This window comes from Phyllostomus hastatus, unplaced genomic scaffold (assembly GCF_019186645.2).
Source record: "Phyllostomus hastatus isolate PE091 unplaced genomic scaffold, TTU_PhHast_1.1 phas_scaffold_1066, whole genome shotgun sequence".
Classification (NCBI taxonomy): domain Eukaryota; kingdom Metazoa; phylum Chordata; class Mammalia; order Chiroptera; family Phyllostomidae; genus Phyllostomus; species Phyllostomus hastatus.
In genome coordinates this window covers 33,595,438-33,611,161 of record NW_025334004.1, presented here as the reverse complement: position 1 = coordinate 33,611,161, position 15,724 = coordinate 33,595,438, and the positions used below count along the sequence as shown (strand labels likewise).

At 70.1% G+C, this 15,724-nt stretch overlaps 1 protein-coding gene across 6 annotated transcripts in view; it reads right to left on the bottom strand.

The window, feature by feature from the left end:
* Positions 1 to 9,406: 9,406 nt before the first annotated feature.
* The window catches only part of MGMT (O-6-methylguanine-DNA methyltransferase), a 109,383-nt gene continuing 103,065 nt past the window's right edge, over positions 9,407 to 15,724 (bottom strand). For 5 of the 6 annotated variants that reach the window (XM_045854298.1, XM_045854297.1, XM_045854296.1 and 2 more), the window contains 3 exons: positions 14,919 to 15,058; positions 11,711 to 11,918; positions 9,407 to 9,727 (listed from right to left, as the gene is read on the bottom strand). In XM_045854298.1, coding sequence (XP_045710254.1) covers positions 9,621 to 9,727; positions 11,711 to 11,918; positions 14,919 to 15,058 — 455 coding nt within the window. In that variant the 3' untranslated portion in view covers positions 9,407 to 9,620. The remainder of the gene's footprint in view (positions 9,728 to 11,710; positions 11,919 to 14,918; positions 15,059 to 15,724) is intronic. The other variant, XM_045854301.1, reaches the window with a different exon arrangement.

Sequence of the window (15,724 nt, the reverse complement as noted above, 5' to 3'; positions counted from 1 at the left end):
CCCCTGTGGCCCCGGGTCGTTCTGGTTTGTTAGGTAAGTGACGCGTCATACCCTTGCTCTTGCCAGCTAGGCGAGGCGCTGAGCCTGCCAGGTTCTGCAGGTGACGGTCCCATTGGACCCACGGCACCACGCCTGCTGGGCTACGGGTCTGACAACTCCGGGGGCCAGCCCTGCTCCCAAGCCCAAGGCCTGCAGGCAGGAGACCCTGCGGCCCCGGCCCTGAGAGGCGGGGCCGGCTGGGCCCCCACACCTCCCAGTAGGTCCAGCTGACAAGAGGGGATGGGCGTCCCCTGGACAGAGACTGGGCGTAAGCACCACCGAGAGGGATGGGACGCACGTCCGGGGCGGCTGCCGAGCTGCTCGGACAGCTGGACCACTCAGTCTGCAAAGGGAAGCGTGGGCTCCTCCCTGAGGCCGGCCAGGCCCCGCCCCTGGCACGTGCCAGCCTCTGAGGCTGCCACAGGTGGGCCCCTCCCTCCCGAGGGCTTGCCGTGGGCTCTCCCAGTTCCTCCACCAGGCGTGAGACCCCCGCTACCTCGAGCTGGGCCGAGGGGCCAGCACGAGCCACTGCCGGGGCCACCCCTGGGCCGAGGGTCTGACCGCAAAGAGCCCGCAGCGGTGCGGGACGACGGCCTCCAGTGGCCCCTGGACTGGCAGCCAGTGTGTGTGGGACACATCGGCCGTGGGGCGGCATCCCGAGGACCCCGGGAACCTCCAGCCCAGACCCAGAACTGCACAGCGTGTGGCCGGGCCCACCCGAGTGAGCCGACCCCCCGAGGTTCCCGTGGCGGTGGGTGCTCCGGCCTCTGCCCCAGAGGAGGCACGCACACAGGGCTGTGGGCGCGTCTGTTGGTTTAAAGCGACACACACACACATACATACATACACACACACACGTCTCTGAGAGGCCTGTCTGTGAGCTTTATGGGGTGAGCACCGTGCACCCGGGGCCACCCCCTGCAGCCGGCCGTGACTGCTCACCAGCGCGCGTCTGAGACCCGCTGGTGTCACCACACACAGCCTGCTCGTTGTCACAGCCCTGCCGTGTTCTGTCACATGAGCACGCCACGCTGCCCAGCTGGTTTTCCTCCGGATGGACTCGGGGGGGTGGTGCGTGCTCCCTCGCCGCAGTGCCGTGAGCCCTCGGGCCCCGATGCCGATAACAGGTGCGGGGCGGAGGGCTGGGCCGGAAGCCCGGGGCCGTCAAGTCTGCAGGGAAACACCACGCGGCTGGGCAGAGCCGCTGCGCACAGCGGCTGAGGGTGCTTCCGATGGGGTGCGGGCGCCGTCCTCCTCGGCCTTCGCGGTGCTGGGAGGCCCCCGCAGCGAGTCCTCCGTCCGTGCGGCCACCCGCGGGCCGCCCTCCGCTGGCCCTAGAGCCGCAAGGACGAGTGTCAGCTCGCCGCGGGGTCAGCAGCACAGACCCCGAGGGGAAGGCGGTGGGCTCGAGTCTGGCCTCCTCAACAGCAAAGCTGAGGAATTTGGGGCAAAACGTTCCCCTTTCCTGTGTGTGGGGGGGCCACCTAGGCCGTTGCGAGGACTGTCAGTTTCCACCGAGAATGGAGGTGCTCGCCGGCGACGCGTCTACACCGCCTTCCGAAGCTGCCCGTGGGGAAGAAGCGTCTGCAGAGGAGACGGGGGTGCTGCCGGTTGGAAGGCGGGCCCCCGCCGGCCTGGTGAGACCAGCTCCAGGTGCGGGTGCCAGTTCCGGCTGCGGGGTGTGGGCAAGGAGCCCCCGCGGAAGGCCGCAGGGTGGGAGGTGCCCGCGGGCACCCTGGAGGGAGCGACCTGCCGGGCGGTCCCAGGTGAGCTCGCTTTTCACCTCCTTGGGCCCCGTGCGTCTCTGTGTGGTCCACAAACCCGCTCCATTTTTGCACGTTAAAGACAGTTTAATGTGCAAAGACATTTCCCAGAAATGTCTTCCAGGAGTCGGTGCGTCCGAGCCAGAGCCCTGCCAGGGTGGGTCTGGAAGTTCAGCCACCGAATGCGTGACCTGGGCTCCCCTCCCCTGAAGCCAGGATCCGTGCCGCTCGCAGACCGCGGCCGGCAGCGTCCCCTCCGTGCCTGGGTCTCCGGGATGCGGCCCCGCGAACTGGCTGCGGTGAGTTTCCATGGTGAGGAGAGCTTCCGGGGGATCCTTGGGAGGATTGTCATCCTGATCTTAAACGTAAACATTGCCACTGTGGTTAGAGAGAGATGGATGGTCTGCCAACAGTGCCCCCTCCCCCCACAGACTTAGGCAGCAAGCACCGACGGGAACAGTCAGCTGTCTACCTGGTTCCCAGGAGCGCCAGCGGAACACCCACACCCACGGGTGGCCGGAGGGGCCCCGGGGCTTGGTCTGGGGCTGGGGCGTCTTTTCCGAGCTGAAAAGGAAGCGCACACCTGTCCCTCGACAGCAGGACCGTTGGCATCGCTGAGAGCGGGCTGCGCCCCAGCGGCCTCGCCGCCCCGCCTCCCGGCTGGGGAAGGACCGCAGCGCCGTCCTGGAGAGGAGCAAGCTGAGGGTCACCCGGTCTGGGCAGGCCCACCTCCCCCTGGACCTCGGTGGGGCCCCACCCGGGCTGGCCTGCAGGTGCGATTCCAGCCACGGTGAGGCCGCCTCAGTCCCCTGCCTGGTCCCCTGGGGCCAGAGGTCACCGCCCCCCAGACCTGGGGGCAGTCTGCCAATCCCTGGTCTCTGTCCCAGGTCCCTTCGTTCTGCAAAGCGGCTCAGGCCTCGCTTCCGGCCGGCCCCGAGGCCCCAGCGCCGCCCCCCGGCTTCCGCCACCGCCGCGGCGGTCTCTTGGAGGGAGCCGGAGAGTGTCAGTGCCAGGAGGACTGGCCAATTACACTGCACACCTGAATTTCTTATATTTTCAGTGTTTTACACTAATTAGTTAGTCCCGTTAGCTCTAAGGATTAGCAGCTTCTCTAATGAGACACAGCGACATAAAGTGACTTACCTAATTATGTAAAATGCAGGGGCACGGGGACGAGACGGCAGGCTTCTCTGCCCCAGGCTGGGCCTCGCTGCCGGCCGAGGTGGCCGCCCGCCCTCTGTTCTCGTGGGTCCCCGGGGGACAAGGAGCAGGGGACAGAGGGGTTGACTGCCGACGCCGGCGGAGGGTTAGGTGAGGGCCCGCTCTCGCCTCGGGGCCTGCTCTCCTCGCAGTCTATGTCCCTGGCCAGATGCGGCACTGTCCCCCCCTGCCCCCCTGCGCAGGGACTCAGAGGCCACGGCAGCCAGAGTGCAGACCCAGCATGACGGGCTCCAGCCCAGGGGCACGCCAGAAGGCCCCGTGTCCAGAGAGAAGGCCCCGGAGCCTTCTGGGAGGAGCGGGAGGAGCAGGAGGACGAGGGGCAGGAGGAAGAGGAGGAGGAAGAAGGGCAGGAGGGGCAGGAGGAAGAGGAGGAGGAAGAAGGGCAGGAGAGGCAGGAGGAGCAGTAGGAGGAGGAGGGGGGGCAGGAGCAGGAGGAGGAGGGGCAGGAGCACCCCCGGAGCACCTGGGAGGGGCTCGGCCCACACCACAGGCTCCTGCCCTGGGCTCCCGGAGACAGTTCACGGGCACCGGAGGCCCGTGTGCTGGAGCGTGCGGACCACCCGCGGCGCTGCTGCCGGGCCCGGGCGGCACGCCTCCTCTCGGGAAGGGAGCGCACCCACAGCTCCAGCCCCTCGGGGCCCCATACTGACAGGGGCCCTTCCCCACCGCAGGGCAGCGGCCCGTGCCCGGACGCAGTGTCCCGGCCTGGAGCCGGAGCCGGCCGCTCTCTGGCGGGCCTGCCTCCGCCGCCACGGTGCCGGCGCGGCGCGCTGTCGGGGGCCTCCGGCCGCCGCCCCGAGAGGCTCAGGTGCGTGTGCTTGGGCCTGGGTGCCGTGGGGGACACAGCCCGCCCTTGGCGTCGACACACACCCTCCTGCGTGTCCCTGCAGGGGGCTGGTGGCTCCGCTTCTCTCCGGGTGGGAGGCCGGACGGGGCTGAGCTCCGGCCCCCCCACCCCCACCCCGGGTGCAGGCGGACGGTCACCGGGAAAGGACAGCATTCTCACGTCCCTCCTCGGGCAGAGAGTGCGGGGCGGGGCGAGGCAGCCGGCACGCAGCTCCCCCGGAGACGCATGAGTTAAATCGGCCGGTTGTGAGTAGCCAGACTTGCCCTAGGTCCCCACAGCTCAGTCCCACACGACGGCAAAGTGTGGGTATTTGAACCGCACGGTCCTTCCCCTGCAGGCTGCTGCCGACCCTCCTGCTGGCCCCCCCCCCCCGCGCCCCCCAGCACTGGCACTCCGTTGCCACCGAAGAGGCTCTTCCCTTGGTCCCACGGTCCCTCCTGGCCTGCCCGAGGGCTCTGTGGTGGGTGGGGGTGGGGGCTGGGACCTGAGGCAACAGACCAGGTACAGCTGGGAGGGGGGCTGGGACAGGCCGGAGGCCACCTCCGGGTCCTCCAGGGGCCCCACCCCCACCCCAGGTGGGGGAAGCCCTGCCCAGTGCCCTGGGAAGGAGGGGCCAGTGGGAAGCTTCACTCAAGGACCCTGCAGCCCTGCCCCGGCCGCCTGGGGCACAGCACAGGCTCGCAAGTCCAGTGACCAGGGGCGAGGGGGCCGTGTGTCACTGGGGGGGGCACCTCCCGGCTCTAAAGGCTCTCCCTGCTCCGAGTCTGTGCCCTGGACCCTGGCTCCAGAGCACCTCCTGCAGCCTGTGGTTCTCCCACGGGATGAACGGGATGAAACTCCCCTGTGCGGCCTTGGGGAGCTCCGAGAGAGCCACCCTCTTCCAACGGAGGGCTTCTTTTCAGGGGCGTGGGGGCCCCCGCCAGCCTGCCACCACCGGATCGGGGGCGGGGGCTGAGCTCCGCACCGGGCGTCAGTTAGCAGGCCCGGCATCCTCGGAGACACTGCCCGCCGCGGGCCCGTGTGTGCACGTGGGGTGAGCACGTGCATGTTGGGGTACATGTGGTGGAGTGTGCATGCATGTTGGGGCGTGTGTATGGACGACTGGGCCCTGAGAAAGGAGGGGAGGGGCGAGACCGAGCTGCCTGCCCCGCCCTGTCCCTGTGCCCAGGCCCCACCCTGATGCACGGCCACCGAGAACCTCACCCAGCCCAGAAGCCGCTCAGAGCGCTGCACAGGCTCGTGGGGACCGAGGGGACCATGGGGACTGTGACGAAGCCGCAGTCATTTCAGCCTCCCTGTGGCAGCGGCTGCCCCGCCCTGACCCCACGGTGGCCGAGCTCATGGCGTAGCCACGGGCTGCTCCGTCCTGCATCCTCACACCACGGCAATGCCTGCTCACCGAGGGTGCCAGCTCCTCTGTCCACCAACAGCATGTCCCGAGACCCACCGGGACCCAGCACCGGCGCCCCCCGTTTTCAGGACCGCCCCTAACGACCATCCATGTGGAACTTCTCAACGCAGCCAACGTTCACGAGGAACTTGAAAGGCTCGTAATGACGGCCTTTCATCCATCACGGCGCCGCCAGGCTGGCCTCGGCCCCGGTGAGCCCTGGCCGCCCAGCCCGCCGCCCAGCCCGCCTCCCAGCGCAGCCCAGGGCTGCCTGGAGCCGGCTGGGTGATGCAGGCCAGACGCTGCCCATCTGTCGGCAGCTGGAGCCGCGGGGCTGGGGCCCTGGGCGGCTGCCCTCAGTCAGTGAGACGCGCCGGTCCCTGCAGTTCCTCCAGCGGTGGGCCCGGCTTTCAACTGCCACCCCGCCTCCTTCAGACGGACGGACGGACAGAGGGAGGGACGGACAGAGGCTAATGGGCAGAGCTCCGTCTAAATCCCAGCGTCTTCCCAACTGATAACGGGAAGAATGGATGTGAGCTTCAGCCTCCTAAACACAGACTCCCCATCCAACGTCCGCGAACAGGAAAGGAAAACCGTGCATGTGCTCAGGGAGCCGACCCCGTCCGTGGGCGCCTCTGCCCCCCGCCACGACCCCATGGCAGCGTGGACACATGCACGCCAGCGACACGGGGCCCGTGGTGACACGCTCGGTCTTTTGATTGGGCTTTGGGGAAAAGCCTTTGAGTGAAATAAAACAACTTTTTCCCCTGTGTGTCCCGCACAAAGCCCGTGTGTTTATCACTCTCAGGTCCTCCCACAGCCGGTCCGGCTGGCGAGCGAACCGGCACGGAGCTCTCGGCAGGCTCGGAGCGGGAGAAAGGGTTTTCACACCGACGCCGCCGTGGCACCCGCGCGGCCCGGGCGGCCCTGCGGGCCGTGGCCCCAGCTGCGCATGCGCTGCGGCGGGGATGCTGACGTCGAGGAGGTGGGAGGGGTTGGCCCGAGGGCCCCGCCCAGGATGACGCTGACGGCCCCGCCGTGTTCCTGCGGGAACGCGACCTTGAGCTCCTCCGAGGCGGGTGGGAGGAAGCCCGCGGGGCTCCCAGGCCACGCGCACCGCAGCGTCTCCTCGGACGCGTTCCCGCCCCGACGCCGCCGCCCGGGCCAGGAAGCCAGCCCCCCGGCGGGGACGCCGTGGCTCACCCACAGGTTTGAAACCCCGAAAACGACGGTTTCACGACACACGCCCCGCGCTGGAGGCGCCGGGCCCCGGACGGAGGAGACGCCGGGGTCGCCCGGGGCAGAGCGGAGACGGTGGGAGAGAGCGGGGTGCGGGGCGGCTGGAGTGAGGAGCCCCCCGCAGCGGTGACGGCCTCCCGAGGGTCAGGGTGGTGGAGGGACTCTGCTGGGTCGTGGGCCGACGGTGCCGCTCCGGCGTCCATCCGCACGTGGGGCCGCTCGCTTCCTCGGCAGCCCGGCCCTCCAGCCACCCGGCCTCGGTCTGCCGTGTGCTGTGCGCCTCCCGCGAGCCCCCACACCGCACCCCGCCCCGGGATCCGGCCCCAGCCCAGCCAAGACACCCCGTGTTCGGGCAGTCAGATTTTCTTCTCGGACTGTCAGAGACTCGGGCTGCACGGTGGCTTCGTCACTGGACGCGGCCGCCGGACCTGGTGGAGGAGGGGGCCCTCGACACCTTGGCTCCTGACCGGCGAGAGGGACCCGGAGAGGAACCCCTGGGCCCCGTGTGACACTCCCCTTCCGCGCGGCCAGGGCACCACCCGGCCCACCGCGAGCGAGGCTCTGAGACTCAGCGCTGCTCCCGGACCTCTCCCTGCCTGGGCTCTGGCGGAAACGGGGAGGACGGCCCGTGCCGGCCGGGCTGCCGTGTGCAGCCCGCTGCCATGCCGCCCGCAGGACCGTGTCTGCGTCCGAAGCGCCACGCACAGGAAGGCCGCGGCAGCCGAGCCGTGGGGGGCCTGGGCCGAGGTCCAGGAAGCATCCCTGAATTCCTGGCGCCTTCCCCGCCCGGGTTCACAGACCGAGCCCCAGCGCCGGGCGGCAGCAGCTCCACGTGGCTCCCACGGGGCCCCTGCGGAGCTCGCCCTCAGAGCGGACCCGCCCTGGGGCCTGTGCCCGGCTGTGCCTCTGTCGGCGGGAAGCCGGGGCGTTTGCCTGGCCTGCTCTGATGGCACCCAGGGAGCCCGGGAGGCAGGCAGCCCCGTGCGGGTTTGCGCCGGACCAGGCCCTGTGGAGCGGACCAGGCCCTCCTCCACGGCTGCAGCGGCGGAGTCCCCCCAGGGGGCTGGGGCCTTGCCGGCCGCACGTGGCCGGCTCAGCGCGGGACCCTTCCTCAGAGCCCACCGGGGGTCTGGCGGTCAGTGCCGGAGGCTCCCTCATGCCAGGAGGGGCCACGCTCTCCGGGCCCAGGGAGCGGCCTCGGCCCAGAGCACACGGGCACTGTGGGGCGTCGGGAGCGCCGTCAGGGTCCGACAGGGCCATGGGGGGGCCCCGCTCCTCTGCCAGCGCCCCAATGGCGTGGCATGTGCCGTGGGGCTGTCCCGGAGCCCGCGAGAGAGTCCCACTGGCTGACGTGCTCCCTCCGTCCTCATCCTCAGCCAGAGCGGTGACCCGGTCTGCCGGCCGCCCGCAGCCGAGCGCACGGCTATGGCGCCCTCTATTGGAAAGCACTCGGACAGAGCCCTGGTCCGGCTGCCGAGACGGCTGCTCTCGGGGAGCCGGGCTCCTGCTGTCAGGGCACCACCGGGTGCAGGCCCCGCCAGGGGCGCAGGGGACTGCAGGTCACAGACAGAAGCCTGTTCCGGCAGAACCGAGAGCAGGACCCCCAGCCGCAAAGGGCACCCCAGGCCTCCGGCTCTCAGAGCTCTTGAGTGTCTCGGGGCGCTTGCAGCGCCCGGGGGTTCAGGGGTCGCGGTCCATGCAGCCCCCCGTGGGGAAGGGACTGGGCTGGCGTCAAAACTGAGGTCCCGAGAAGGGCCCCCATCGGCAGATGACGGCCAGTGCTCACGCTGCTTCACTGTGGAGGGGGACAGTCCAGGATGGACCCGGCCGATGGGGACACAGGGTGGGACGAGGGGCGAACTGGCGGGGGGGCGGGGGGGCCTGGCGCTGCTTCGTGCCGGCGACCCGGTCTCCTGTGGGCAAGGGGACACGAAGTGCGGGACACCCCGGCCGAACACACGGCAGGGCTGTGCTTCCATCCGTCTCTGGTGACCCCCCCACCCCCCGCCCACAACCACAGCGGCTCTGCCGTGGCGGGTGCTGTCCCAGGGGCCCCTGGCAAAAACACGGCCTTCCAGTGCACACAGCTGGGCACAGCTTACTGTCCCCACAGCTCACACGCTCTATTTTATTTGTCCGCACGCAGAGCTACAAGTGTCCCCCCGCTTTTCGGAGACAGTTAATTATAGGCCGAGGTGACAGCCTGGTAACGAAGGACCCGACGGTGGTGCACAGATGCTGGAGACGGCCCCCGACGCCCCGGCGGCAGGGGCTGACCCACCTTCTGAGTGACCTCTGACTCCTAGGCTCGACCTCGGGGCACCATCTGGAGCGTGCCGACGCCAGGGGCCGGGGAGAAACCCCACCCCTCTGTGAGCTGCCCCTGCCACGGCCACAGCCACGCCCACGGGTGGCCCATGTTCCCAGTCCGTGCTGACTGACAGCTGGTAACTTTCCGCTGCGCCCACGCAGGGGGGAGGTGGCTGCGCCCTCGTCCCGGCAGCCGGGCAGACAGAGCCCCAAACCTCCGTGCCCGCCCCTTCCTCGCCGCCCCGCGAGTGTGAGCCAGGGCCCTGCGCCCTGCACAGCCCAGAGGGAAGCAAGGGACACGCCGGGTGGTCAGCCTCTCAGGGGCACGGCCAAGGCCACAGGCTGGGGAGGGTTGTGTGGGCCGAGGCCCGGTGGCCGCGGCCCTGGTGGTCACAGCCGGCACTGGTGGCAGCCAGCTGTTCCCGGTGGGCGCTGATGTGTCCCAGTCCCACCCCCCCAACCCCCGCCGGAGTGGACACCAGCACCGGGACAGCGGAGGGGGGGATGTGGGGGGGACACACGTGTGCAGGACAGCGGCCCCCGCGCTCTCCCTGCAGGAAACGGCCGAGGCGACGAAGGAAGGACAGGACACGCGTCTGCAGGGCACAGCGGCTCCTTTAATGGGGCGGGGCCTCCGCACAGGCCCCGCTGAGGAGCCTGGACACCTCCGTGTCACCCACGTCCCTCCCCCCGAGAAGACACAGGTTCGGCTGGTGGGCTGGGAGCTGCGGGCGCCCCCTGCGACCCCGCGCCAGGTTCCGGCTGGACGGGGGCCCCCTGCCCGGGCCGTCGCTGCCCCCGCCAGCGGCCTTCATGGTTCAGGAGCCACTCCTTCATGCCCGGGCCCCCGGCCCCGGAGTAGTTGCCCAGGGCTCCGCTGCTGCAGATCACACGGTGGCACGGGACCAGGATGGGGACCTGGAAGACACAGAGGTGGCCCCGTCAGTCTGGGGTCTGGGGAGGCCTTCGGGACGCCAGGGCTAGCCCCTGGGCCCCGCGGTGCAGCTCCTGCCATGCCGGGCTCGTCCACGCTGCCTCTGGGCCACTCCCCCCTCCCCCCCCCCCGTCTCTGTGGTCCCTGCAGGGGCCCGGGGCTGGCTGGGGGGACACAAGCCCCCAGGTGGACGTGGGGCATCCTCCAGCCAATCCCTGTGTGCACCGAGGTTTGGAAACTTCGTTTCCTCTGGTGAGAGACTTATACAGTGCACTCACAAAACTTAAAGTGACCTTGGAGGCAGCGGTGGTGCGCAGGGGCCTCTGACCTGAGAAGCGGCAGCAGACCCCACCGCTGGGAGGTGCCCCCAGGCCCCCACCCCGCCCCATCCCTGACCGCTGGGCCTCTCGCTGCGCCCACCTCCCCGCACTCACGTGTGCCCCGGCCCAAGTGCCCGCCAGAGAGCAGACCCTCGGGGTGTGCCAGCCCCCCGGGGGAGGCGCTCTCGGGCCCCAGGCCCTGCCGGCGGCCCGCCCCCACCCCCCGGGCTCTGCAGAGGGGGGGCTGCGCCCGCCCGCCGAGGTCGGCACACCAGGCACCGTGGCCAGCTGCTGACGGCTGCGTGTCCGGAGGAAGTGGCGGGGCACATGTGCCCCGGGACCCCTCTCCGTGTCTGGGCCCCCTCCGCTCCTGGGGGGCCCCCTGGCCCCCACCATTGCTGGAGACCCTGTGTGGAGGACGGAGCCGGGCAGCACACAAGCCCACCTGCCCGAGGGGCCGGCTCTGGGCGTCCCGGGCTGCGCTGGCCCCTGGCGGTAATGTGCGCCCTGGTGCCTGTCCTGGGCGCGGTGCCCACAATAATGCCACCAGGAAGGCAGGCTCTGTGCCTGGAGTAGCACATTGTGACACCGGGCACTGTCATCCCGAGGTCCCAGTACGTCCCTTGCCCAAGTTCACATGGATGATGGAGGCCAAGGAGGATCCCCGCCAGGCGGAGGCGGGGCCCTCGGGGCCCTCCCTGCTCCAGGGGACCCTCCAGCCGACGGCCAGCGGGGTGTGGGGGCGGGGCAGGAGACCGGCCAGCCTGCTGCGTAGTTTGGCTTGGCAGGAGGGGATCTGACTCCCCGCACGGAATCCTAGCCCGATTCCCACTGGAAGTTGGGGTTGCCACGGTAACACAGGCCGTCTGGGCCTGCCGACTTCCTGTTCCGGGCAGTTTAACGCAGTGTGGGGCGGCGACCCTGCCGAGTCCTGCAGACCAGCCTCACCTTCCTGGAGGGAAACAGAGACTCTGGAGCACGGAGCGTGGACTCGGGCGGGTGCAGGGGTTTTATCCGACACCACGGTCACACGGCCCCACTGCCCCGGCCTGGAGGACAGCCTCAGACACAGCCCACACCCCCTGTGCCTGGCGCAGAAAGAGGGGGGGCCTCTCGTCTGGTTTCACAGACGTGTGGGTGCCGGTTCTCGTCTCCCACTGGACAGATTCCACTTGTGGCCTTTGCTTCCCCTGCTCCCTCCGAGCAGCTGCGCAATCACAGAGCGTGTGACGCGGGCCTGGCTCGCTCTCGCGTGTCACGCACGCAGGGGACAGACGGGACGGCCGGACGGGAGGGGCGCCGATGAACCGTGACCCAGCCACGTGCGGTGTCCCCGTGTGCGCGGGGAGCGGGTGACGACCAGACGCGCCCTCTCCACCACCAGACCCGGGGGGGGGCACTGCCTCTGTCCGCGCTCCTGCCGGCGGCGGCAGGGTCCGCGCCACTCAAGTCACGGAACCCGCCCGAGGAGGTTTCCGGGCAGCGGGGCCCTCCGGTGGCCTCTCCCCTCCGGTGGCCTCTCCCCTCCGGTGGCGCTGCTGCCCACAGTGCGGTTTCTGTCCGCAACGGAGCAGCTCCTGCCCCCGCTGCCCCGCAACCTCCACGCTGTGAGATCCAACTCGTGCGCCGCGCGGATCCATCACTCACACGGCCCCTTTCTCCGAGGCCATAAAACTTCCAAACCCATAGATTTGTCTCCAACAAAAACAACACGAAAGGGCCTTGCGATCGATGGCGGATTCCCTCTGATTCCGGGGCCGGCTGAATATTTCTCCAACTTCGCCTTTGTTCTTGCGGGGAGCGGCCCCCGGGGGACGGGCTTGTTTTCACTCGCGGCCTCATCAATACCTAAATCCTGGTGAACAAGTGACACGGAGAAGCTGTAATCAATAGCTCCCTGTGCGTTTTTTTCTTCTGGTCAAATGGTTCAGCCCCGCTGACAGCCCTGACACTGGGAACATGATGCTAAATCTTTATCAACAACCATCTGGGTGAGTGGCAGAGCGCGGCTCGGGGTCATTAAGGCCCGTGGCCATCTGTGAATAAACTAACTCCTCCGGAACGCGTCGTGTTCGGGAGAAGGTGGGAAGCTCTCCGTGCGCCGCATCGATCGCCTCTGAACTGCATTAAGCAAATTCTGTCGGAGGACGCGAGGAAGGGGCTCTGTGGGGGGGGGGGGGGCTGCGGGCGGCGTCTTCGGTCCAGTCTGCCAGGACACGGACCGTCCCCAGCGCCGGGTCGGCGGGGGGGGCCTTTGGAAGGCTGCCAGACCGTCCTCCCCAGGCCGGTGCGCGCCTCGAGGAACACTTGGGAAACAGCAAGCGTCTGGGAAGGGACAGGCCTCCCGCCCAGCACACGCCACACTCTCCCCCGGCGAGGGCCACGGTGTGGTGCCGAGTGCCGCCGCGTCGCTGGGAGCCGCCCACGGGATGCGTGTTCCAGTTCCTGCGTCCAGCCACCCCTGGACGCATGGCCAGTGCGTGCGGGAGTCCACCGTCAGCGCCGAGGGAGGGGCACGGCCATGCGGGACGTCCACGCCAGGCACGGCCCAGCCCTGGACCAGCCCCCGCCCTCCCTCGGGCCCGAGTCACCTCTGGGGCCCCTCGGCCCCCTCTCAGGAGTCTTCTGTGGCTCTGGGGACTGGCGCGCTCCTGCGATGCCAGAGCACCGTGAGCCACGCACGCTTCCTGCGGCAGTGCCGACGCGCCTGCGCCGCGGCGGGGGGCGCCTCTCCGCTCTGGCCGCGGCTGGCTCCCTGCGGCCTCCTCAACGGGTGCAGGTCCCTGCGTGGGCTCCCCGCAGTGCCCAGCCACAGAGGGAGCCCGTGGGGGGGCCTGAAGGCCCACCGCCACCAGCTGCCTTCGGGGGGCGGCGACAAAGGGGGGGGCGCCCACAGAGCTTCCTGCTGAGTCCGTCGTCACTGCCGGGCTCGGCTTCGGCATGCGATGGGGACCCACGCGAGGACTCCGCACACCCGAGGGTCCGGTTTGTGCCGCTCAGTGACTGGGGCCGCACGCGCCAGGGACGGCCCGAGATGAGCAGCAGGGGGACGAGTGTCGTGCTGGGGGCGGGACAACAGACGTCCCTGAACGCTCCCAGGAGTGTGGTGGCCAAACAGCCACAGTGTCCCCGCAGCGGAAGCGAGGACCCGCGGGCGCAGAGGCAGACGGGGCTCCTCCTCCGTGTCTGCGGGGTGCAGAGCCTGCCTGCCCAGCACGGCGTGGGCGCGGCACACACCCGGGGCGGGGCCGTGTCGCCTCCCTGGGCCTGGGCGCACCGGGGCCGTCAAACTGGACGTCGCGGAGGGAGGCGGGCAGCTCCACCTGCAGGGCACGGACGGCAGAAACCCGGCCTGCAGCAGGGACGAGGGAGAGCTCCCACCGGGCCGGCACCCGCAGCGCCGCGGCCCGTGGGCGCAGAAGCACGCTCGCTCCCAGCAGCCGGCGCTGGGCGCGCAGCGGAGCCTGAACGGCGTCCAGGGGGCCGTCTGGCGCGGAACGGAGTCACAGCCGGGAAGACGGTGGGGGGGCGGCTGCCCACAGGGAGGAGGGGTGTTTATGCTTTATTGGCAAACAGGACGTTTCCAGAAACTTTATTCAGAATTACGCCGCGTGCTCCGTGAAAATGTGGCCCCGTGGGCGGTGGGGCGTGTGCTAGCGCGGAGGCCGGCGTGCGGCAATGAAACACGGACGGGGGTGTGTGTGCGAACAGCTTGCTAACGGGGCCCGTCAGCCCCCGTCGCCACGACCGCGGGACTCGGGGGGCAGGGGAGGTGGAGGCTGGCGTCCCACGGGGCGCAGGGCGGCCTGGGTTCTTCGACGTGGCGGGAGGCCCTTCCGGGCCAGACGTCCCTTCAGTCCGGGCCGTCCCCTGCGAACCACCGGCCGGAGCTGCTTCTGAGAGCACTGCGCAGCTCCGTCCCGGAGACGCCGGCTCTGCCCCGGGCTGCTGAGCGGAGCGGCGGGAGGCGCCCCCGTGAGCCGGGGTGGAAATGGTCTTGGAAACGTGCAGCGAAGCTGCGGCGATGTTTCGAAAAGCAGCCCCTTTAGTCCATCTCCAGTCCCAGGACTCCTGCTCGGGCGGCAGGCTGCTGCCACATTCGGGACTTCCCAGTGACGGCTGGGCCAGCGGGCCGGGCCGCCCCGCCCACGCACAGGCCCACGGGTGACCCGATGGGGACCAGAGGCGCCCTCTGTACTTCCGGGCATGACAGGCACGGCTGCCCCGCGTGGCTGCCCCGGGTTCGAGAAGATGTCTTCACGTGGCCGTGAGCCCTGCTCTCTCTCGGCTAAGCCCGGCTGCAGGCACACGGCGGGGGGGGGGGGGGGGACAGGGTGGGACAGAACCAGGCACGCCCGGACCCGGTGGCCATCCCAGGACACGTCAGTTCAGCCGTCCCTCATGGTGGGGCCTGGGAGGGCTGGACCTGGGAACAGGAGGCGGCCCCGGTTGGGGGGGGCCAGCACGGGAATCCGTCTAGAACGTGAGCTCCGGGAGGCGGGCCTTTCCCTCTGCTGTGTGGTGGCGCCCCGGCACCTGGAGGGGGTCTGCTTGCCGCATCTCCAGGCTGCGTCCCCGAGTGCTCCCTGCGGCCCCAGCACCCAGAGGGGCGGGCCTCTTGGGGGGTGGGCGTCAGTGGGAGTGCTTCTCTGCCACCTTCCCCAAAGCCGGTGGGGCCCCACCCATGGGTGCAGCCCACACTCCCCGCCCCCTGCCCCAAGGCCCTGTCACAAACGCTTCCTGTCCGCCCGCCACCGCACAGGCTGCCTGGGAAACACGCTCACATCGAATCCTATGGCCCCCACGCGGTGCCCAGGCCTGCCCGCACCCCTCCTCCGCGCTGACCCGGACTTACGGGGTTGCTCCGCATCGCCCCGCCCACGGCCCGCGCGGCTCTGGGGCTGCCGGCCAGGGCCGCCAGCTGCTGGTAGGAGACCACCTCTCCGAAGCTCACGGCCTTCAGCAGCTTGCACAGCACCTGCCTGGTGAAGGAGTCTGCAAGGGAGGGGCGGAGAGAGGTGGTTGGGACAGCCGGCCCCAGCGGCTGCGGGGAGAGGGCGGCCAGTCCCGCGAGAGGCGTGCATGGGCACAGACGGGGGGGGGGGGTCACCCGCAGGGTGTCACCCGATTAAAACGCAGCGCCGCGCCCGCTCCTGCCGCCGCGTCCCCTGGCCCGGGGAGCGTGCGCGAGGCGGGGCGCTGACCATGCGTGGCAGACGTGCAGCCTCTCCCCGCGCACCTGCGTCTGCGTATCAGTGCGCGGGGCCGCCCCTGCCCTCGGTGGCGGGACCATGGGGCCTGCGGCCTCACTCCCACCTCGGCGGGGGCCCCGAGGGACAGCAGCCGGGGGCCGGGCTGGGACGCCAGGCTGGCGTCCACCTTCGGCCGCGAGCGGCCTCAGAGCACCCAACCGCGGCAGCCAGGGGCCGGCGCGGACCTCGGCCGCAGACACCTGCGATGCGCAGAGCTACAGGACAGGTCACTCTGTCCCCGTTGTCATCGCCTGAACACCTTCAGCAGCACCGGCTCTCCGTGCTGCCTCGGGGTGAGCCTGCGCTCCCTTGGCCCCCGAGGCGGAGCCGTTCCCCGGGGGCGGAGCTGGCCGCAGAGCAGCCCAGGCCCGTGAAGGTGGCCAGTCTGGGTGGACACGTCTCGTCTTTC